This window comes from Syzygium oleosum, unplaced genomic scaffold (genome assembly GCF_021117445.2).
Source record: "Syzygium oleosum isolate NSW1041296 unplaced genomic scaffold, Sole_v2.1 Sole_v2.04, whole genome shotgun sequence".
In the NCBI taxonomy this organism is placed as follows: Eukaryota; Viridiplantae; Streptophyta; class Magnoliopsida; order Myrtales; family Myrtaceae; genus Syzygium; species Syzygium oleosum.
Window position 1 is genome coordinate 11,139,248 of NW_026607488.1, and position 24,579 is coordinate 11,163,826.

The following is a 24,579-nucleotide window of genomic DNA, read 5'->3' on the forward strand; positions in this document are numbered from 1 at the left end:
GGAACGGTACGTGTACTCATATCGGATGACCTGAAAAGTGGTTAACAACAACGGATGAGATAAATCTCAGCGAGTTCACGACCTAAGCCTCGACTAGGAGGTCAACTCATCTCGGATGTACCTAACTCATGCAACGATACATTGATGGCAGACAACTCAATATAGAACATACAGGTACTTCACAACACAATCAGAGGCAACCTTACCTTGCCCCGGGCACATGCACACGCCCTGTACATTATGATTCACCGTATCTCATAATAATGCAATAAGCATATAATACAATCAGAATACGCATCAATTTTCTCAAGTACAATGCATTCACACGTGTCCTGATTATAAAGTAAAACCGCTTCGGCCCGTCCCATACCGTGCCTAGCAATTTCATCCCATAATCAAGCGCAATGCCACCACAATCTTTCACGCGTATTCCAATTACTACAGCCACACCAGGGGCTACGGCACAACCCGCGATATTCGCCTCAGGTTGGCAGTCTTCCGGTATATCCGGGCATCGTCCCGCCCCATCGGGCACGGCATCGTCTCACCCGACCATAATGACGGCATATCCCATAAATGGGTTCATTCCGAATCCGATTCGCGAATGACTACGTCTCCCCTGCTACCAGCGATGGCTTCCAATTACCAAATTGGGGACACCCGTTAGGGCCACGGCCAAACCCTAGGTTGGCGGTCATCCGGTATATGGTTTTCCGATATAACCGGGCACGAAAGGAACCTTTAGGTGATCTTGCACACATAGCAACACTCAGGTTCCATCATTATATTTATCAATAGCCGATGCAAACATGATCCGTGCTAACACGTTGAAATATCGCAGCTTCCACACGTAAAAATGTACTAAAATATTCACACGTGATTATGCACATATCAATAAATTCCCAAACTTGGCATGCTTCTATATTCAAGAATCCACAACATATTTCTCACATAAAACTTAGCAAATAAACCCGACACCTCAGGGTTTATTAATTAAATACCCGTAATTCTATATTTCACCATAACCAAACAATTCAATTTGGCATACAAACCAATATATAAGGCAAATTCTAGCTTAGGCATCACAATTTAAGCCTAAAATAAACACAATTTAATTTCGGAATTTCCACAAAAATATTAATAAAATAATAATATTTTTAATTCCGAAAATTAATAAAATATTATTATTTAATTCCCGAAAATTAATAAAATAATAATATAATTAATCCAATAGATTATCACTAATCCCTAATCAATTAGTACTAAGCACAATTAACTTAAACTAATCCGCTCTAATCAAGTTTAACCTACTAAGCAAGGGATTAGGGCGATAACTCACCCGATTAAAATTCCGGAGACACCGGTGCGTCGGTGGCGGCGAGGGCTACGCTTTGCACAGTCCGGGATCAACACGGAAAGACGTCGACGACTGGGTCTCGGCTGGACAGCAGCTTTGGGGCGGCTGTTTTGCCTCGGCGAGGCTCGGTCAACGGCGGAAATGGCTTGGATGAGCGGCGTTCGGCTCCGGGCGGTCACGGCGAGCTGCTGGCTACTCTGTGGTGGTGCATGGCAGCAAGAACAGCAGCCCAAAGGCTGTTCTGCTAGTTTGGGCGTGAGGGAGGAAGAAGGGGAGAATGTGGCCGGTTGGGGGGAGGAAGAGAGAGAAATGAGAGATATTTTCTCTCATTAAAGCATGTCTCAAAGTCTTCTTTCATTATCCAAAAATGCACAAAAGTCCTCTCTCTTAAATGCTTTTATTTCTTTGTCTTAAATGCAAGAAGGGTAATTTGGTAATTTCACAAGGTATAAAAATACTTATTCGCGTATACGAGCTAGAATTTTGTACGGGCTCGTATAATCAAATTTGGGCTCAAGCGGATTATGAATGGGCTTGAAAATGCTAATGGGCTCAAACTTGGGCTTGAATTGCAATTGGGCTTGAAATTGGGTTCAATGGGCTAAATTGGGCCACTTGGGTTGCCTTGGGCTCATGTGGCCGAATCACATTGGGCTTGAGGCCCAATGTGCCTTCATCCGGCCCACTTCCTCGTGGGCTCAAATTCTCGGCCCGTTAAATCCTTTTTCCGAGAATTTCTAGCAAACCGATAAACGATCAAATCAATGAGGCGGTGTCCAATAATTTAGTTTTGAAATCCTCGGAGATTCGACATCCAAATTTGGATTCTAATTCTTGGTAAAAATCAATCAATTGCGACTTTAGTATATCTCAAACTAACAGGCGGCTTTTAGGAGTTACGCTAATTCGACCCGTGGTTGATTCGGTATCAAACCACGTTTAAGTTTTCTCGAACCATGGATGATCTCGATTGTCATGTAATTGCGAGGGATCAATCGCTAGTTCCAAAGTACGCGATCATCAGTCAATGGGTTTAGGATCGTTCGCAATACATACAACGGTCAAGCAGAATCACCCGTAATCCGATTGTATGCTATTGGCGAATCGTTCTATAACCATCCCTTGATCGGTCTATAATGGCTCAAAATTGTCCCTCGTCAATCCTTATGGTCGAATTGTCAATCCCTGGTCGAGTTCTCAGGTCGTGCGTACTTAATTCCTTAACAGCCTTTCCCTATCGGTTAGTCTCTCATGAGTGATCAATTCAGAGTGAGAATTACGAATAGTGCATCGATTAAAATCATCATTTCATTACATCCCGAATAGGGTCGAAACTTGAGGATATCACAGAGTGAGTCAGAGTGGACATCATCTAGATGGCGTAGGGATTTGTTTTGGAACTGAGGAAGAGTTTGGAAGTGTCCCAATTTTGGTGTAGCGTTACCCAGGCTACTGATCTTTCTGTGATATCGGTGGTTTGCAGTTTAGTAGTTCATTGTGCATATTTTGCTTTGTGGTTGTATAATGGCGGTTGTGGCATAAGCTATGTACTAAATGGATATTGTGCTTAATTCGAGGTATAGTATAAGATTTGGTGGTTTGGCAATTTATTTTCCCTAGTACCCCAGGTAAATTATTGTTTGGGTGTTTGATGTTTCCGCCGCAATTAAACTCTGATGGGTTCGTTTGGGTCGGTGACATTTCCTGGGATGTCGCACTAATTTGACCGAAGAGGGATGTCGCGAGCTCGATGGGGTTCGGGGCGTGACATGTCTTGTTTCACTTTATTAGCTGATGATCCAACAAAAATTCTGACAAGTACATAAAAATTATTGAAATACTTGATGCTCAAGAAATCTGACTCACAACTCTTTGTAACCTTACGTTCTTTTAGAAAAATCTGCCGACTTGACCAAACATGTGGAATTTAGATAACTTGGCCGCCATGGACAATTGCGGTCGTTGATCTTCTAAAATCATCAACTACTCTTCGTTTTCTGTTAAGAAGAAGATCATATAAGCGATCATATCTTGACTCTGCTGATTCTGGCAGAAGTATAGAGAAAGCTCTGGATGAAGAAGAACAGAAACAGCATCTAGAGTAGCCCCTTTTAGCAGTTTTTCAGGAAAAGGTATCTGAATCATGGAACAGGTTAGAGAAAGAAGAGAGGAAATGAGGTGGCAACTGCTATTGGCGGGGCCTTTTGGTATTAGTGAACCTAATGATACATTGTTTGCAGTTGATCTCAGTGATGTTTGTGGGTCATCTGGGAGAGCTGGCTCTCTAAGGTGCTTCCATGGCCACTTCCTTCGCTTCTGTGACCAGCTTTAGCCTGTTCGTGTGATACAACACTTCATCCCATTTTAATTAAACCGGGTCGATAAGCTTTTCCTTTCACTGACTGCATTTCGGGAGCAGCAAGCCACGCCAAGAAATCAGAGAATTTATCATGGAAAGTAGGATCAATCCAAGTCTTACAGTATCCAAGGTCTTGACATAATCTGGCTATGGTTTCCTACTGAAAGAAAACCATTTTCTTTATTCCCCAAAAGCTGTTAGGAATCGGGATTACAACGTATTGCTAGTAACCTTAGCTCCTTCAAGATTCTTACAGTTTGACAAAGATTGATCTGCTAAAATTTTATCTCTTAATAAACTTAGTTGCTGTATAATTCTTTTCCCTCTAGCTAGATCTAAATGTTGGTGTTCGTCATCAATTAGGAATTCTATCATGCGCATTTCAATATGATTGTTTGGGACAAGAGAGAGGCATAATTCCCCTCCTCCCCTCCCCCAAGTCCGATAGTGCAATTGATTCCATTTTTTTTCTGAGCTTGCACAGTCATATACATTTTTAGTTAACTATGGCAATTCAGTCCGACTGCTTCAAGCATGCCGTGAAGTGGGTTTCTGGGATATATCTACAAACTTCCGGAATTTTATAGATGATGGCGAGTGCATTGGATACATTTTGCAGTCAGTCCTATGGAGCTAAGCAGTACTGCATGCTTGGTATCCACATGCAAAGGACTATGATTGTTTTCCTATTAGCTAGCATTCCGTTAGCAATCATATCGGCCAATGCAGGCCAAATCCTTCTCTTCTTCAAGCAAGATCCTGAAATATCGGCAGAGGCAGGGACATACGCTCACTTCATGATAACTTCTAACATATAGGAATGGCAAGTGCATTGGATACATTTTGGAGTCAGTCCTATGGAGCTAAGCAGTACTGCATGCTTGGTATCCACATGCAAAGGGCTATGATTGTTTTCCTTTTAGCTATGATTGTTTTCCGTTGGCAATCATATCGGCCAATGCGGGCCAAATCCTTCTCTTCTTCAAGCAAGATCCTGAAATATCAGCAGAGGCTGGGACATACGCTCACTTCATGATACCTAGCTTTTTTGCAGACGCAGAACAATGTCGTTCTAATGATGATCAGTTCAGCAAATACTACGTTGCTGCACATTTTCATATGTTGGTTTCTGGTGTTTAAGTCTGGACTCAGAAACAAAGGCGCTGCTTTGGCAAATGCTATCTTGGACTGGATAAACATGCTGTTACTGGCAATATATGTCAGAATTTCGCCCGTCTTGTAAAAGAACTTGGACCGGTTTCTCCAAGGAGGTCTCTCATGGGATTCCTGGATTTTTGAAGTCAGCAATTCCTTCTGCTGTCATGCTCTGGTACTTCTCAAGCTTTATGCTTCTCCATATTTACTTTTGCTCAAAAAAGGATGCTAACAGAGTTTAAGAAAATAGATTTTAGTGATATCATTCTTCAGATTCATTAGTGGGCTATAATAACAACACTTATATAAAAATCATAGCTTGACACACAAAAACTGACAAATTATCGGTGTTAATCTAGTTTAAGTTCATGACATTCTTTTAGAATATGAGGGAATGCACCGTCTTCTTAATTGGCTCTAAACAGGAACCGCTTGCTGAATCTTGGATTATCTTCTTTTGTTTCCCCGATTTCTATAAGATGAACCAATTGAAAATGACGTTTCTGGTTGTTTCATTGCTGCAACAGCTTCGAGAGTTGGTCCTTCGAGATGATGTCAGGACTTCTTCCTAATCCTGAAACTTCAGTCCTCTCGATCGGGTAAATCTGCACTTCACAATTTTATATGTTGACAGGAAGCATATAAGTTAGAGGCTCAACACGAAGCACCAATCATCAATTTACTTAAATGAATTCATCCTAAAATTCTTGTGTTTGTCTCAGCCAAAACACCAGTGGCTTGGTTTACAAGATGCCGTTTGGTCCTAGTGGCTTAATAAGGTAAGGCTAAGGCACTGATCTTCATTATTTCAGTCGATACCATGTAATAACAATATCTGTCTCACACTCTTTATATCATTATTTATCCTAGTACAAGAGTTTCAAATGAATAGGGTGCCGGGAGACCACGAGCCCTCCGTTTGGCTGTTTGTGTCTCTTTAATCATGGTCGCCAACGAAGGCTTGACCGCAGGTGCTCTCATGATCTTGGGTCGAAGAGCATTGGGCTACCTCTATAGCACAGAAGAAGAAGCCGTGAAATATGTCGGAGATATGCTGGTACTGATTGCGTGTTCCCACTGCTTCAATGGTGTTCAGTCCGTTTTCTGCGGTACACGGAAACTCTGCTAACTCGTGCAGTTGAATAGTTCACCTGGGTTTGACCGTTACTACTGATCCTGACAATTAGCAATGGAAGATGGGAAATAGTCAAATCTCCCAAATCTTACAACTACAAGCTTCTTCATTTCCTTTGGTCTGAAACAAATTATTTGGACATGAACTCCTACAATTTGTGGGCATTTCGTTTGCCATATTCCTAGCTTTCGCTTGTCACCTCGGTGGGATGGTAAAAACCAGATTTACGTCCTCTCATTCATCCGCGCCGTTATATTGTGAATCTGCGATATATTCCTCTACATTAACTGATGATGTTGTTATGATATTGGCTTTGGTTGGTTCGAAAATTAGAACTGCAGGGTCTCTGGACCGGGATTCTAGTTGCACCGTGCAAAGCATTGGTACTCGGGGTTGTGACATTATGCACCAATTGGGAGAAAGAAGTGAGCTACAGCAAACTAATTGTATTGGACCTTTCTAATGTCACACTCAGCTTATCAGACGAGGTTTGGTATTTTGCGTGATCGCCACGATTTCGACCGATGCATTGTCATCATGAAGCTAAGGTGTACAACTATAGCGCCCCAGTTTTGAAACTCGGCGGAATGATGAAATCATCCATCTGAAACTCATGCTGTCGCTCGTAAGGAGCTTCTGCCAAAAACCCGAAACAAATGTAAAATTGATTGTATAACACAAGGGTTGAACTTGATCTAGGGAAGCTCTTGTTTTTTATACAGAGCTATAACTGTCGTAGTCTCACACTTAGTGAACGACAAGGAGTTGAAAAAAGTAGCTAAAATATGGAACAGCTTGCTGCAGGAACATGAAGTGCCGTGTTTTCACTTACAGTTTTATGTCGACTATAGACCATCTCTAAATGGGGCTATCTCACATTGCTGCTAGTGCATGAAGGGCTCTCGAAATACCATTGTCATCATTTTTCTCATAGTTCTTATGCAAAATGCGGTGAATATTTATGCAAGCATTATGATAAAATCAACTTGGATAGGACGCGTAAATCGTTTTGGGAGGATCCATCTTTCTAAGTTAAATAGATTTGGTTCATACAAATAAAGTATCGTATCAGTGACGAATATATGTTTAAAACAAACTATATCATTTGAGAAAATATTTGAGATCCTTTCTCTTTATTCAGGCCTAATTCCAAAAAAAAACACCAAGTTTAGGTCTAGGGACAATTCTGGCCCGAACTTTTTTTTGTCTCGTAAAAAAGCACCAATTTTAGATTGAGTGACAATTATGGCCCCAACTTTTTTTTGTCTTGTAAAAAAACACAAACTTTCACTTAAATCCCAAATCTGGCCCCATTGACTTAGAACCATTGATTATCTAACTTGATTATTCCACCTCAGTAGTAAATCCACATGGCTTGCTGACTAGATTTAAAGTACTATTCATTATATTATTCTTTGAGCCACATCTTGAAGAATAACGGTGAAACTGTTCGTCTCCTACATTTTACCGGCAATTCAAAAATATCTCCAGATTGAATCTCTCTAGCCAGACGTAATCTGAAGCTATAGACCATCGCCTGTCGATAGACGCTATGAACGAAATTCGCCAAGCTCACCACCATAACATTTTTCTCAAACAATGGTAACTTGAGACAGAAAGTCAACGGGGGGCCAGATTTGGGATCAGGATGAAAATTTGTGATTTTTTATGAGACAAAAAAAAAGTTGGGACCAGAATTGCCACTCGACCTAAAGTTGATGCTTTTTTACAAGACAAAAAAAATTCGGGCCAAAATTATCCCTCGACCTAAAATTTGTGCTTTTTTTTGGAATTAACTCCTTTATTCATTTAAGTTCTAAACTCAATGAAAGATAGATGTGTAAGGATAGATACTGATCATTGGTCGATGTGGCCACATGCAAAGACTATTGGCATGTGTCCCAACACGAGAAAATATTGGGTAGGATTGATTTTCCACATCATCCATAAGTCACTCCATCCGTTGGGCAACGCATGGCACCACGGGTCCCACTCTGTCTTCTCTCCGTCACTCTCTCTTCCCCGTTACTGTCACCGTTACTGACAGACTCTCTCTCTTCTGCTCTACACTTTTCTCCTCTTCTTCTTCTTCTTCGTCTACCTCCCATAGACCTATCGGTGCGATTCAATGTGCTATGCCCAGAACTTCGATCACGGCAGGAGATCGTCGTCATTCGTTAAAGTTTATTGATTGATTTGTGTAATGCCATAGTGAGAGAGCTAGTAAAGGAAATCGAAAAAAAAAAAAAAGAGAACAAGGAAGAGGAGGAGAGATCCAGAATCAATGGAATAAAAGATCCCAAGATCTAGACATCAATGGACTAAGTTCCCTGTCTTTCTTCTTCTTTTTCTAGCTGTTACCGAGATTGTTTTAGGAGTTTATTCTTTTCTTGTTTTCTAGTTTTTTTTTTCTCTCTTCTTGTTGGTGAGGTCGATGAAAAAGATTGCTCTTTTTTTTTTCCTTGTGAGCCTATAATTAGAGAGCAAATGAGAAAGAGTTATATCAATCAAAGCTAGATTCTCAGTATTGCAGTATCGAGAATTATTGTTGTTGGGGTCTCTATGTGGATGTAGCAACATTTGTTCTTCCTGTGCACAAAAATCAGGTCACCAAATGCTTGGAGATCAAGCACATTACAGAGGTTATGGCCACAAAAAAAAAAATGAAGCTCCTCTTTTGCATTGTGCATTGATGATGGAGGTGTCGTGGGTATGGATGTGTGCCGAAGATGGAGATGGTGAAGGGTGGGTGAGAGAGAGGTGGGTGAAAGATGGTCGTGGGCAGAAAAGTTTGGGCGACAGGGTGACGGAAAGCAGAGAAAGCCGAGTAAAGGTGAATAATGGGCCCACATTGCCACGAGTCTGTCTCTCTCTCTTCAATTATACGACACTCTCTCTCCTCTCTCTTCTACGTCTCCTAAGAAAAAGAGCGAAGCCCATTCTCTTTTTTTCAAAGGGATAATGACACAAACAATTCCTAAATTTTGGCCCAATATATAATTTGATCCTTAAACTTTTAATTTGTTCAATGTAGTCCGTGAACTTTAAGCCAATGTTCAATATGGTCCCTGAACTTTTAATTTGTTCAATGTCATCCCTGAATTTTTGGTACATGTTCAATTCAGTCCCTGAACTATGTGAAAATGTTCAATATAGTTCCTCAACTAGAATTAATGGAAATGACTATATTAAACATTTTCATATAGTTGAGGGACTGAATTGAACATGTACCAAAAGTTCAAGGATGACATTGAACAAATTAAAAGTTTAGGGACCACATTGCACATTATATTAAAGTTTAGGGACTACATTGAACAAATTAAAAGTTCATGGACCAAAATATACATTAGGCCAAAGTTTAGGAACTGTTTGTGTCATTTTCCCTTTTTCAAAAAATACTCTCTTGCTGCCAAGACCCCGGCGGTCGCATCCCGAGCTCAGACCTGCTGCCGCCTCCGCTGTCAGCCCCCAAGAGCCACTCCCTCTCTCTCTCGCTCGCTCTCAAAGCGTCCCTGCCGGTTGCCTCCCGAGCTCAGATCTGCCGCTAATGCATCTGATAGGTCTTGTTTGAGGATCACGAGTTTGAACCGATTGAGGATAGTTCGGAGGCATGAAGGCATTTGTTATCCTTTTGATTGCTGATGTAGTTAAATAAAATTGGATTGATCACTCGTTGATATTTCATAGTATTTAACTAAGGATTCATTTAATTTTCTTGTTCAATCCCATGAAACAGAGCAATACTATACTTTTCTTGTTTAATTGGCGTTATGCATTCTGGGGGGGAAGCAATTCTGATGCTTCCACTCGCCATCCTCGGTTTTTTCATAAAACCTTTGCAATCGAAAGGCATGTGTTCCACACCAATTCTATTCTCGTATTGCCGGCTTCTTCAGCTGTATCTAATCTAAAACTTTGCAAATGCAGGCTTTGCTCCTATTCACTCGTTGATATTTCGTAGTTCTTAACAGAGGATTCATTTAATTTTCTTGTTGAATCACACGGAACAGAGCAATCTGAATCTTTATCGCCCATAATGCAATCTTGAGCCTTGAATATCAACTATAAGCTAGTCCCTAATTTCAAAGAATTTGCATGTTCTCCTTTGTTGAAACCGACCAATACCAGGTACTCTGCCAATATGGAAGCTGCACAGAGAGCAATATCCGCCATTTCGTCCGCCTTTTGACTTCTATCTTTCTGGTTTTCTTCCCTTCTTCTTTGTGGAGAAATGAAAGTTAAGAATCTATATATATGCCTGAGGAAGGCGGAACTCATGGAACCCAGAACCGAAAATGACTGAAGAAGAGGAAAGATTCAACATGATGAACACACACAACGGTTCCGACTAAAAGAACAGCCACAGAATATTAGGTGAAAGAGAGGGCTTCCAGCAGTAGGCGGATATCGAAATCTAGAGCAAGAAAGAAATCATTTAAGCGTTAAAACGTGGTGGCACACGGCTCTAATATCTCCTAGATCCTGTACTCCGCTGATTAAAAACAAATGGTCTCACTCCACCATTTCTTTTGTACTAAAATTGCCTTCGGATCCCATTGCTTGTAGAATGTGAGAGCTATCCAGCTGTCTCCCGCTATCATGGTCTATCAATCGTTATACATGCTCGGCTCCAGCAATCAACAGCTATAACTCTAGATTCCCATTCAGATAATGCACTCCACTCTCAGTCACTTTACATGCTCCATAAGTATCGGCTTTAATAAAGTTGCACGATAATTGAGTCCCGCTAAGTGCAATGATGTTTTCTCCTGTCGTACCACGTGGAGACCACCAATTTTAGCCAAAGTGCTTTCGGCGTCCTTTCTTCTTCCGTGAAAAAGTTTGTTACGTTTTCATGCAAAAGCATCTTACAGTGCTTGTGTGATTGTACTGCCGCATCATGTAAAAGGTCTGTAATGCCCCTGGTTATATAAGGCTAACTTCCGAAAAAATGCTATTTAAATTTTTGCACGACGCTCAATTAAATACGACAGTTTTTTTTTTTCGACCATTTGAATATTATAATTTTTTTTTCCGAGTACTCGAGTGTCGTGACTTTATTTTAAAGACATTCACCACCACAAGTGCTGGAAATTCAATGTATCATGGCACTTGTAACGGCATAAGTGTGGGAAAGTGTTTGAATAAAGATATACACTCTTCAATGGCCAACCAGACTCTTCAAGTTGCACGGGAGTTTGAAGCAAAATTATTTTTTAGAAGGTTGCAGAAAGAAGGAATTTATACTCTCGATATCCCAAAACAAATACTCAGAAGTCAGATCACAAACGTGAGGATAAACTCGAGCAATATAATGAAGAGAACAATTTACTGCTGCTCCAAAATTCCAAAAGGACAAAAACAAGACCCATCAGATGCATTAGCGGCGGATCTGAGCTCGGGATGCGACCGGCAAGGACTCTTTGAGAGCGAGAGAGAGAGAGAGAGGGAGTGGCTCCTGGAGGCAACGTGCCGGAGGCGTCGAATTTGAGCTCGGGAGGATTCAGTGATGCAGAGAGCAGCTTTCGGGGGGAGATTGACGAAGAAGCATCGGAACTCATTCGGTTTGGTTGGGTATGAGCGATGTTCCATTTCCTTGATTCCAAGAATCGTCGGGAACATTCAGATGCAGAGCACCGGACGTACGTAACGGAAGAAGCGGGATTACAACCAAACGGCAAACGTATTGTTCTTTTTTTTTTGTGATAGTTTAGACGACTAGGATATATCTTGTATGATACGTATAATACATTTGGCCAATTATACGACAAAACCGCTAACACTTTTAAGTGGACTCACATAAAAGAAAAGATTATCATGCGTTGCTTTTTACCTTGAGTATGACAAATTGTTACATGAGTATCATAACATTTTCAATTGTACGACAAATAAGGGCAATATGACTTGGAGCTAAAGATGTATTAGCTATTGTATGAAAACTTCATTCCTCCATTTTTTTTTAATTACTAGCTATATTTATAATGCTAGGGAATGCCCCTATGTTGTTGTACTTCATCTACTTTATAATACTTAAATTTTACACCAACTTTTTTTTTCAAATTATAACGGTGTGCATCTATACTATTATGGCATACTACGGTTTTCGGCTGGAATATGATGCAACGTTGTGCAGTCATATTGAAAATAGTTCTTAATCTACAACTATATATATGACATAAAGTGGTATGCTTTTACAAAACATCATAATATTAAAAGTCATGTACTAATACGTCGGCCTAAAGTATGATCAAACTTCATATGCCTTAGTAGAACGTGGTATTAGGAAAGTAATATGACGATCGGCCTCAAGTATAATAGATAATTATACATTGGGTAAGACGTCGTCCGATACTAAAAAAAGGTAATGTGGTATTAGAAAAGGAATATGACGATCGGCCTTAAGTATTATTGAATGTTGTATGCCTTGGTAAAATATAGTATAATTTAAAAAAGAGGCATACTTAAGCATGACAAAACGTTCAACTTTTTAGTGCGATGCCGTATCTACCACCTATAAAAGTAAGAAGAATCTGCTTTTTTCCGAAATTTAAAGTTTTCTTGTATCCGTGCTGATCACAGCACTTCTCTTTATCTTTGTGACTGTCGTGTGTAGGGACGAGGGAGAAACCCCTCGCCGGGGTTTCCGACAGGCGTGCCCAAATGTGACGCGTGTCGTCGCCCGTTGAACGGACTTGTGTAGAAATGAGGTGTCATCATGTGCACCTAACATTTTCTCGATTTCTCCCCGCAAGCTCCTCTCATTTCTTAATCCTACCGTCTTTCACCCTTCCATGCTATATAAATCCACACCTCAGGCTCGAGTCGAGGCCATTCTCTCTCTGTCTCTCTCCCGACGAAACAGCCATGGCCCCCAATCAGAAGCTCCACTACTTCTGCGGCATGATGGAGTTCGTCCCTCCTCCACAGCCCCCGGCCAAGCGCTCCAACAAGAGGCATCTGATAACCGATTGCGCAGAGGTGGAGTGGACGACTGGGAGCTCGTCCTATGACGGGTTCAGTGGGTGCACGACCCAGTTCGACGAGATGTTCATGGCCGAGGCGTTCGGGGACAGGACCGCGGGATGCTCGGGCTTCGAGGAGGAGGTGAAGTGCAAGTCCACCGCGAAGTACGTCCGTCGTCGACAGCCCCCGGCCAAGCCCTCCAACAAGAGACGTCTGATTACCGATTGCGCCAAGGTGGAGAGGACGACTCGGAGCTCGTACTGTGACGAGTTCGGTGGGTTGACGACCCAGTTCGACAAGAAGCGCAAGACCGAGAAGTTCGTGGACAGGACTACGGGACGTTCGGGCTGCAAGGAGGTGGTGAAGTACAAGTCCACGGTGAAGGTGGACGACAGGAGGAGTGGGTGCACCGACAAGTACTCGGTGGAGTTCAAGAGGGTCACGTCCAAACCCACCGCCAAAGCCGCTCCCAAGTCCAAGAAGAAGTGCGTATGTTACTATTGAGTAGCCGTCGCTTTTGGGTCTGAAGCTTTCTCTCTCTACTGCATTTTCTTTTTTTTTGGCTTTTCTTTTTTCGGGTCTGAAGTTTCTCTCTCTACTGCATTTTCTTTTGGCTTTACTTTCTTTTGGTTAGGTTTCCCAATTGCAGTTATGCTTCGATTGGGGATGTAAGTAATGGAATGGAATGGTCATACGAACGCCCCGTATTAATAACATTCTCTTTATCTCCCTGCCTTTCCTTTTTCTTGCAATTCTTTTTGGGAGCTGTATCACCGCCATGTGTATTGAAAAGAAGACAAATCTTAATGATAAATGTTATGATTAGTATACCAAATTTGTTTAGGCGATTTGTATCGGGGTATAGAGTTTATGTTGTCATTAGATTTAGGCAATGGAGCCTTTTGACTGAAAGGCAGACCCATAAGAAGATCGAGCAGAGCAATGAGAAGATCGAGCATATGCGGATTGGCAGTAATATGGAGATTTTGCATGGAGTTGTTTGAATTCCGCAAGGAGTTTTTCTTAAAGTCGGTGCTAGTGAACTAGATTACAAAGCTGATAATCAAGGCCTATAAAATACTCTCTAGGGGTTGTTTTCTCGTGAGATTCCTGATGGATGTACTTTGGCTTGTTACTTGGTGGATAAACGTTCACCAGCAACACTAAGACGTCGGTTAACATTGCCAACAAATCTATTTTAATAATATCTGACCATCAATATTATGTTCGAGTAAATAGTTTTTTTTTATGTAAATGTTTGTATTATTTATAAGATAGACGTACAGAAATTTAGGGGCATTCCTCAAAATTACAAATAGAACTAAGATCTCGACAAAATGGAGTGAGGGTGTCTCCATATAGTAGTCAGTATTACATTTGTCCGAGCAAGTTGAAAAGTTTTGTAGTGCGAATATTTGAGTGAGCTTGGGATAAAAGATGTGATTTAATCAAACGCCAGTTTAAAGAGCACAATGTGAGCAAAAACATGGCTTATAAAATGCGACCAAACTCTTGGGATTGCCGTTCGGACTTGGCAGAGAATAAGGAAAATGTAATTGAGCCCTCATCTATTTAACACGATCTTATGGATCCTCGACTTTGCCGTGCACGATCTACCGAATGTCTAAGAGTTGTGATTTGATTATTTCCCAAAATATGCTCCTTGAAGAATCCAAAGAGAATAGTCTGCCCGCATACATGTTCGAACAAGCAATGTATAATTATGAAAGGCAATTATGTAAGAACACAGAAGATGTGTATTAACTGCACTTGGTAGTATTCGCTAGTTTCAAGAGTTATAATCAGTAGCGTTAACTATATGGTAGGGCGCATAATTTGAAAGTCATCAATCTGAACCTGTCAAAACTTGTGCTCTTAAACTATACAGAGGGTAATATAATCTCAAGTCTTAGCCACACGTATAAGGGATAAAGCAAACAAATTGATAACCCAAAAACAAACAAAAATACGAGGCAAGCTTTCAAATTTGAAGACATGGCGCTAATGAATTAAGCTTGAGATGATTCCACGAATCTCTTCATATAAGATGGCTGCATCACCGCTTTGGAAAAAGGATACCTCTGATTCAAATTTGCTGGCTAATTGAATCCTACTACGAATAATGTGTTTGGATATGATCGACAAAACGATATGATCGACAAAACGATATGATCGTCTGGCCAACTTATTCACGTCACTTTTATATGTCAATCTTATGATAATATTCAAACGATATGTGTGTAAAAAATTAAAAACTTTTACCTTGATTGGTGATTGGCTAGACACAAGCTTACTCTAAACTATAAACCGAGAAGACATTACAATTTCCAAAATAGGGGTACTGGTAAAAGATGGGCTATTTCGACTCAAGCAATTGTAAAAATAAAAACTAGAAAGGATCAGCTTGACCTTGACCATTACCTTGGCTTAGGAAAATCCATCACGCATACACTGAAGGATGTTCGTAGTTGCCATCAGAGCCGAATTTTGAAGAAACAAAAAAGATTATTTATCGCACGAACCGGTCCGCATGAACCCAAATCATCTCACTCTTTGTATTACGTGATTTTAACTTGAGACCTAAATGATACGCGTTGAACCCAAATATGGCCCAAATACCACCCTATCTAATTATATTAAAAGTGTGGAGTTTTTAACATGTGGAAATAGAGTTTTACGAGGAAGGGAGGACATAAAATTAGACAACCAAAATTGACAAGCGCAAATTATCAATTTACTCGAGAAATTACGAAACGTTCGAGGTTAAAATTTTGTCATGATCAATATGGAGACATACACAAGACCTTCTATTTTCATCAAAGTCGAGGTACTGGTGTTTCAGCATTGTTGAGAAAATTGTACAACCAGCCTTAAATTTATTGTGCAGAATATAATCTAGTCCTAAACGTATTAACTGATCCAATTTAATCCTAACACTTTGAGGAAAACTATAATCTAAGTCCTCTCGGTCAAGTGTCGCTCAATTTATCTGATATGCCAGTCTAATCATAGCCGTTGTCCTGCGTATAAGGACAATGGAGTGACTTGGACGGACAATACATGAAACAACGCTGTTTTGCAGCATTGTTGCTTGGTCGAGCAGCTAAAAACCCAATCACCAATTCTTTAGCTCTAATGTTTTGACTTAAACAAAAGGGTCGACAGTACGCAGAGTCTCGAGTTGAAAACCAGGAATCCACGACTAAAATCTACCAATAGCAGCGAATAGAAGCCGCAACACCTCGACCACCAAGCAATGGGACGCGTCTGAAATAAGACTACCACACGCACACCAAAACAAACTCACCCCAAAAGAGGCTCACAACAAAAGAAGCAATTTCAACAGCCAAAAGGAAAATTGCCGACGGACCCCCATTTTGTCCAACAATATCCAACTTGGCTTATCGTTAATCTATTGATTTATTTCCACAAAATCTCTTGTGTGTGATGCTCCTTATGTAAGCCATAAAAACGACACCCAAAATCTCCATAACTAAAATTTAGAACAGTGTAATCAAGAAAAAGGATTTGCGCACCTGTTTTAGGATCCATCTCTATTTATGTGGAATAGCTACGGTCTCCAGCGCAAGTGCTTCTCCTTTATTACCATCTGTATCACTGGCTCAATGAGACTGTCCCTTATAATAGTGTTCAGTAACTGCTCCTTATGTGAGATTATTTATGCATTAGGGTTAGAGGAAAAAATTGAGTACTATTTATAGAATTTTCTGCCATGGGCCTTCTCATCACAGGCCGGGCTTTACTCGACCCACACTAACCATTTTCATATTAGACTAATTAAAAATCTTTATATCTTACCTATTAAACTAATCCGGTAAAACGGTAAATTACAATATCAATTAATATAGCCTACATCAGAAAAATTCTTCTTCTTTTTTGATGATCCGGACTCCCGCACCAGCCGTACTATATGAGTCCGACTGGCCAGACACCAATCGGATGAGAACTAGCCAAATTTATAGACTAGCCTCTATGCAAGTTAAGGATATACTAAGATGGAGGATAGATATTCGAATTTGGGATCAATCACCCATAAATCCAAAGCCCTTACCACTCTAGGGTACATCAGAAAAACTCTTAGCTAAGCCATTTACGAAAGAAACAACGCTCTCGTCTTTATAGCTTTTTTGTAAAGCATCTTTTTGAAAGGTGGACTGGAGAGGGAGATGGGACCCCCCATTATCAAATGTCTACTCAAATTATTGCATCTTAACGGCCTGGTTTTGGTCACTCTCTTATTATTGACCCTTTAATGAGTGGATAACCCAGGCAGCCATCAGATGAAAGAATACAATTGGACCCCTTTTTTGCATGAACGGTTCAAATGATGGGGTTGTGGTAATAATGCATGGCTACTTTTAAGGATGTTATAGAAAACAAAAGTGTAGATTAAGAGTTCCACAAAATCTCGTGTGTAATGCTCCTTATGCTAAGCCATTCACGAAAGAAAACAACGCTCTCGATCGTTTTTTTAGCTTTTTTGTAAAGCATCTTTTTTTAAGGTGGATTCGAGAGGGAGATGGGACACCCATTATCTAATGTCTGATCACATTATTGCATCTTCTATTATTGACGCTTTAATGAGCGGATAACCTCAGGCAACTATCAGAGGAAAGAATACACATGGACCCATTTTTTGCATGAACGGTTTGTTGGATGTTTGTTTGTAAAACAAACAAAATAATGCTCTTCCCTTTGTCCCACATAGGAAAGTTTTGAGAAAGTGGGCCACTTTATAACTGTGAATATCTTCTTGCTCCTTAGAGCGAAAACAGTGGAGTGTGTGCTAGTCCACACAATACCCGCGTGTGGGTGCGCGATTATTAGGCGCACTTAGCACGCTTGCGCGGCCGCGGTTTAATTAGCACTAATCCCTTTATATTTTTATTTTATTTCGTAAGGTTATCTTATTAATTTTATTAGTTGAAAGGTTGTTTTTGTTTATTAAGTAATTTTCGAAATTATGAAAATTCGGAATTATATATTTATTTATTTATTTATTTTATTCCGAATTTTACATGTGTCTTTCCAAGACAACTTTTGGATATTATACTTGTTCAGTTTTCAATCTTTTCCGAAGGGTTGCATCTATTCAGTTTGCAACTTCTTCCGAAGGAATATCTTTGTCAGCTTTGCAACCTTTCGTGAAGGGTAGCCAATGTTTTTTAAGATCGATTTCTATATATGTCAGTTTTTGGCAAGAAAGAAAAGAGAGATCAATTTCTTCAAGTCTTCTTTCGAAAACTACAGCCATCATTTCTTTTGTTTCCTAGAGAGACCCTGGAGAAATACTAGAATTGCTATCTAGTATTCTCATTTTGAGACTTTGTTGTATCCTGGAGGATTTTTGCCGGTGACCATTAGCAATAATTGTGGGGCAAATAAATCCTTAAGGAAAGTGATATCACGCCTCAAAGTCTGACTTGATTGCTCTTTTGATTCGAAGCCATTTTATTTTTACAACACGGTTCAATAATGGGATTGTGGTAATAATGCATGGCTGCTTTCTTGGAAATAATAACTTTTATAGGATTTTATTATTAGATCATCCCCTACATAAGGAACAAGAATTATCAAATCCATATCTTATTATTCACTTGTGTGTTTTTTGGCAGTATTGTTTGATATTCTTCTTCTAATCCCATGATCAATTGGAGATTTCTATCTTTATTGACTTTAAATTTAGAAAAAAACATAAAATTAAAAATAAAGAAAAAATCAATAAAACTTAATATGGCCGTGATATATATATATATATATATATATATATATATATATATATATATATATATATCTGTGTGTGTGTGTGTGCACGCGCGTGTATATATTGAATGGCAATTTTTGATAATGTTCTATCTATTGACATATTAGACTTGGGCTAACTTAGACCCTCATATCTAATTATTGTTGACCATTAATTGAAAGTAAGTCTGGACTTTTCATGTATTATTTTTCAAATTTTCACAGATTTGTTGAAAGAATACCCCTCAATAAATCCCTTTAAGTGAAAAAAAAATCAGTTTATAAGCAAAATTTGAAATTGTTTAATTTTTTTCCAACCATAATTGTAAGATTAGAATGTCAAATTACTCCTAAATCAGTATATTTATTGTGGCAATTTGAAAGGTTATAACTAATTTCTAACAATAAAAAGTGTTATGACTAAAAAAGAACATCCAAACTGTATAGTCTCGTGTTTTCTGTCTTTAACCAAATTCTTCCACATTTAGAGATTCGAGACATTTTTTAGATAAATACATAGAATTTTGTGAACCAGATCAATACGCAATCTGACTCAAAATTTTATGCAAGAATTTTAAGCCATCAGGGTACGTATTAATGTGGCTTTTGATAAGGCCCATCATGCGTGCGAAGCCTTGGCCCATATTTGTTTCGAAGATTAGGTCCGAAAGCCCTTTTGAACCGGCCTCTCTCTCTCTCTCAAATGGCATGGAATCATACCATACTTGGGCATGATCGTTGCCACCTTTGGACCACCTCAAGCAAAGTATAAATCAAGGCATTTGTGGAATGTGGGTTTGCCGCAATTGACGGAGGAATGGGGCCTTCATGTTTAGCGGACTGCACCGAGTCCTGATTTTCCATCAATAATCCATGATACGTGGGACGTTTTATTTTGGCAAAATTGTAAGAAGCATTCAGCTTCGTGTTCAAGGAATACACATGGACTCTTGCTTATTTTGAGGCAGAGATTCTGGTATGAAGAGACCAATCACCCTCTTCGCTCAGGGAAACACATGACCAGCCTAATGCACGCCCACCGAAATAGAGATGAAATCTGAGAAAAGCCGAGAGGGAAGAGAGACCTCGAGAGGGAAAAGGGACCTGCGCAATCGACTCAATGAGGATTCAGAGCCTTCTTGCGTCTATTCGAGAGCATCAATCAGCTTTCGAGACGATATCTTCAGACTAGTGGCTTGTTCTATGTAAAAGTACTGTTTCAATCGGTCAAATCATTAACTTGGAGTTCAACTCGTGTCCTTGTAATCTTTGTAGATCGAACACTTGTCTCTTAGTGATGAGTTTTTCCACGCAAAGATTGAGAACTTTCTTCAAATTGTTGGAAAAATATTAGTTAGTATGAAAAATAAGAAATTAATAGAAATCTATTGGAAAATATTAGAAAATAAGATCAATTATCTGAGGCATGCAAGTACTGCCTTTAAGAATAATTCCGCCCATCGGAGTACAAAACTTGAATAGGCTTTAGTGGCTATCCTCCAAAAATACAGCAAACCTTCTTCTTTATTCCACACAGAATAATAGAAGGAATAGAAATAACGTTATATGTATAACCTAGCAAAGAAATGAAAGATATGTAACGAGAAAAAAGAATATTCATGTTTTGATATATCAATATCATTTTTTCAATTATGTTCAAAGTAACAATTTGTAGGAAAAAGAAAGAGAACTGTTAGGAAACCGTTATAAATAAATTGGTAATTATTGAAAGAGAAGATGACTGTTATATAGCCATTATAAAATAATGAAGAGTTTATGAAAAAATAAATCAAATGTTACAAAGCCGTTATAAAACCGTTAAAAAGCTATTATACAACTATTGCAAAACCATTACAAAATGATGGCATTCATGGCGGTCATAACTTCTATTAAAGATGTTACTTTCAAATATTTCAAAACTGCTAAAATATCCAACAATCCCTCACATATTTCGCAAGGTTTTGAAAAGAAAATAGAATAATGCTAGGTTATTGGAGAATAATGCATTGGAACTTGTGCTCGATAGGCTATGAACCAGCCTTAGAAAGAATGAAATTTAATTAACGAAATCATTTGTGAAGTTTGAAACTTCCATCAACCAAGAATTTCTTTTTGTGAATTATAATTTTCACCAATCACATTACTTATTCAACAAGGTTTTGCACTAATAGGCTATGCACATGCTTGATTTATTCATAAATGCTCTAGAGATTATCGCCATTAGTTCTCATGGAAGAGATCCCACTCCACACTTATATAAGTGATTCCATCAAGGTATTCTGCGGCTTAATACACCACCAATAATAGCTATGAAATTCATTAAGAGCTTAGCTCAACCTCTTTTTCCTTGTAGTCTTGCACTATTCTCACCTTAGGAGAGACAATAATTTTTAATATCGACACCAACAACCGACTTCCTTTTTTTATATCTCCAAATCTCAACCAAATCTAAAACTCTAAATATATACTCACATAAAACACATGGAACAAGGATGGGAAACTGACCACGGCAGCCTCTAACCGCGGACATCGCTCCGGCGAGAGGAGTGAGTCTCCGGAAGGTGCTTGTCCACGGCCGACGACAGGAATCAACAAGTATGCCACGAAATCATACAAAAACATAGAGGCAGGCACCATTCGACAAACATGAGAATTAACTAAGCATGAAAACCGATTTCCAAGCATCAATTCAGCAAAACTCAATTCGGTTCTTCATTCAAACATTTCGTCAAACAGTTGATGTGCAAGTTGAGATATACGCTCTAAAGTTGACAAAGGGAAAAACAAGACCAGGTCGGGCTAATCCGGCCCACTCGAACCGGGTCGGACCGGCCCGGATTTTTTTATTTTTTTAAACAAGAAAAATATGTCTAATAGACCCCATTAATGCAAATGCACCTAATGTTTATCTGCCATGTAATTTAATAAAAATATTTTTGTTTAAAGGTTAAAAATTAACCCCTAATTTTATATGCAATTAAACCCTAAATGGATGGTCAAAATTTAGGTGTCAACAGCGGTACCTCCACATTTATAACAAATCCACATTAGCAAAATAATGGGGCGTAAAGTACATACCGACGTTACATTTTCACTTTGATAACAAATCCAACCCAATAAAAATTATTGAAATTCTCCAAAATAAGCCATTCTAGGATATGAAAGTTAGGGACGATAACAAATCCACCCAAAAAAAATTAATTAAAAAAAACTAATTTTTAGGTTAAGTCCAAATTTGCTCCGAACTTTTCTTTATCTAAAAAAAAGTCCCATTACTTTGTTGATGTAGATTTGTTATTGACGTGGAAGTGCTATGTCAAGTTGGGACTGGATTACGAGATATATTTTTGAAAACAAATTGAATTTTGGTGATTTTTTTTACATAAAACAAAATTCGGGCCAGATTTGGGACTGGACTTAAAGTTTTGGGTTTTTTCTGAGACAAAAAAAAAGTTCAAGGTAGATTTGGGACTAGACCTAAAGTTTGAGATTTTTTATAAGACAAAAAAAAGTTCGAAGACAAATTTGGGACTTGACCTAAAGTTGAGGGTTTTTTAGGGAAGTAGGCCTTTTTGTGTGTAGTATTATGCCATTGCTGGGGAGTGATATTGAAAGATGGGGTGCCCTAATTTTAGAACTACATGTTAATCTAGGCTAATCTCATTTAATAAATCGCCAACACCATGCAGATGTTCAATTGAATTCATGCACGTATCAAGCAACCTTCAGAATGTTTCACAATTTAACTAAATTGCATCTTAGTTTTAATTTATTTTTTTTGGTCGAAAAACTTGTAAAATAATAAAGCAAAATATTCTTGGTCAATACATTTTGTACGCCTTGCTACTTGGTGGACAAACCTCAATTAACAATAATCAATAGTTGAATATGTCACGCCTCGAACCCCCATCGAGCTCGCGACATCCCTTCATGGTCGAATAGTTGCGACGTCCCAGGAACTTCGCCGACCCAACCCAAATATTAGAGTCACATGCGGAAGCGAAATATAGAAACCCCCTGACTAAAAAGACGACGATGGGGTAGATCAACAAGACAGTCAAAGAACAACAACACTCATTCATATACAATGCCAAAGCATTATACATACAAACATCATATTATACACGAGCTTAGCAAACAAGCATTCACAACCACCGACATACCAAAAAGGATCAGGTGGCTTGGTTAACCTAGCTTCACTATAGATCGACCTATTCTGCGCAACCCCTAAAATACCCTAGGGAAACCTACTGGTTGCCATCTTCCACTCTGCTTCGGCGTCTTCTGGCTCAAGCCCCCGGAGGATCACCTGCAGCTCCACTAGGCACCATGGGCAACTCCTCAAACTCCAAAAAGAGGAGGCGAGCCTCCTGGGTTTACGGCTGGGGGTCTGAAATTGTAGATTATACAACCATGAGACGAATCTCAATAAGTGTACAACCCCAAACCCCACATAGGCTCTCACGTACCGCCAGACGAAACACGCACAACAATTAACCATACTCACAAATACATGCGATCCTACCTAGAATCCATCATGCACATCCCTACACGTTAGATAATAATATAACCAACATGTCACAGCAATACGTCACAGCCACGCGCATGCCACGATTATAAGGCAAAACCTACTTGGGCACATCCCATACCATGCCTAGCTGTTTTTACCCCATAATCGTGCGCTACATCACGCGATACAAACACACTCGTACACCAATTCACACCATGCGTTAACTTTCAAAATCCTCACACGTCTTGCCAAGTCCAGCTCATTCTCAACCTTTTCACCACTATCGCGCTTGCGTAAAATGCATCAGGCCAACGGTCTTCTGACCTCGTCAGGCATCGTCACCCCGTCGGGCCGGGCATCGTCACCTCGTCAGGGACGGCATTGTCCTGCGTAAACGAACACGCCTCAGGACGGACTTTTTTCCAACCAATCCTACATTCCCGTACCTTTGTTCCACACCTTCCACACGTATCACACACAATTTCACATCTCGCATACACTTCACAAATGCACATCCTCGTCACACGAACACACCACCCGATCACACATGCTTCGCACGCGAACTCAATGTGCAATCACACCACCACGCCTCACGGCCACACACTCACGGCACACAACCACGCCATATTCAGTCCAACACTCACGCAGAATTCAGCCAATAACCACAAGTCACACGACTCCACACACAAGTCCATTCAAGGCATAATTCTACCAATCAAACATACAATTCAATCCTACTCGTTCCACACCATCACAGCCCTAACCAAGCCCACTAAACCACGCATTTTCATTCCACAAATCAGTCCACAACAACCAAATATCCAGCCCTCATCTCGAACCCAAAACAGCCACCTAAACTACCCGATCCGAGCCCTAAACACGTCCTACAATACCCGAGGTCCTAGGGAGAGTTTGGGGAAGTCACTTACCCTAGAAAGGCGGGACAAGCTAGCTGGATGGGTGGCTGGAACGGGCGGAACAGCAGCAGCAGCGGCGGCGGCGCCGGCGACCAGGTGGGCGAGCGGCTGAGCTGCAGTGGGTGGGTGGCTAGCTGGCGAGCGGCGTTCAGCCTGCTGGGGGCGGCGATGGAGACGTACAGGGCAGGGGAGGACGGCCAGGGATGGCTCAGTGGCGGCGAAGCTGATCGGAACAGTGAAACAGAGAGAGACAGGCGGACGGACGGTGGGGCGCGGCTTGGAGAGAGAAGCGGCGGCGCGGACGGCGGGAAGGGCGGCGACCAGGCGACGGCGAGCTGGTGGCCGGCCAAGGGGGGTTTCACGCAAGGGGAGAGGGGAGAGAGAGAGCCGGTTCGGTGGAGGGGTGAGGAGAGAGAATAA

General features: G+C 40.2%; 1 protein-coding gene and 1 pseudogene across 1 annotated transcript; both read left to right on the forward strand.

Moving 5' to 3' along the window:
• Positions 1-2,911: 2,911 nt before the first annotated feature.
• LOC115679347 (protein DETOXIFICATION 16-like) lies at positions 2,912-6,880 on the forward strand (annotated as a pseudogene).
• Positions 6,881-24,198: 17,318 nt separating this feature from the next.
• LOC130137886 (uncharacterized) lies at positions 24,199-24,579 on the forward strand. Its single transcript, XM_056310396.1, has one exon. It carries the CDS (start codon positions 24,199-24,201, stop codon positions 24,577-24,579), a length of 381 nt encoding a protein of 126 aa, XP_056166371.1.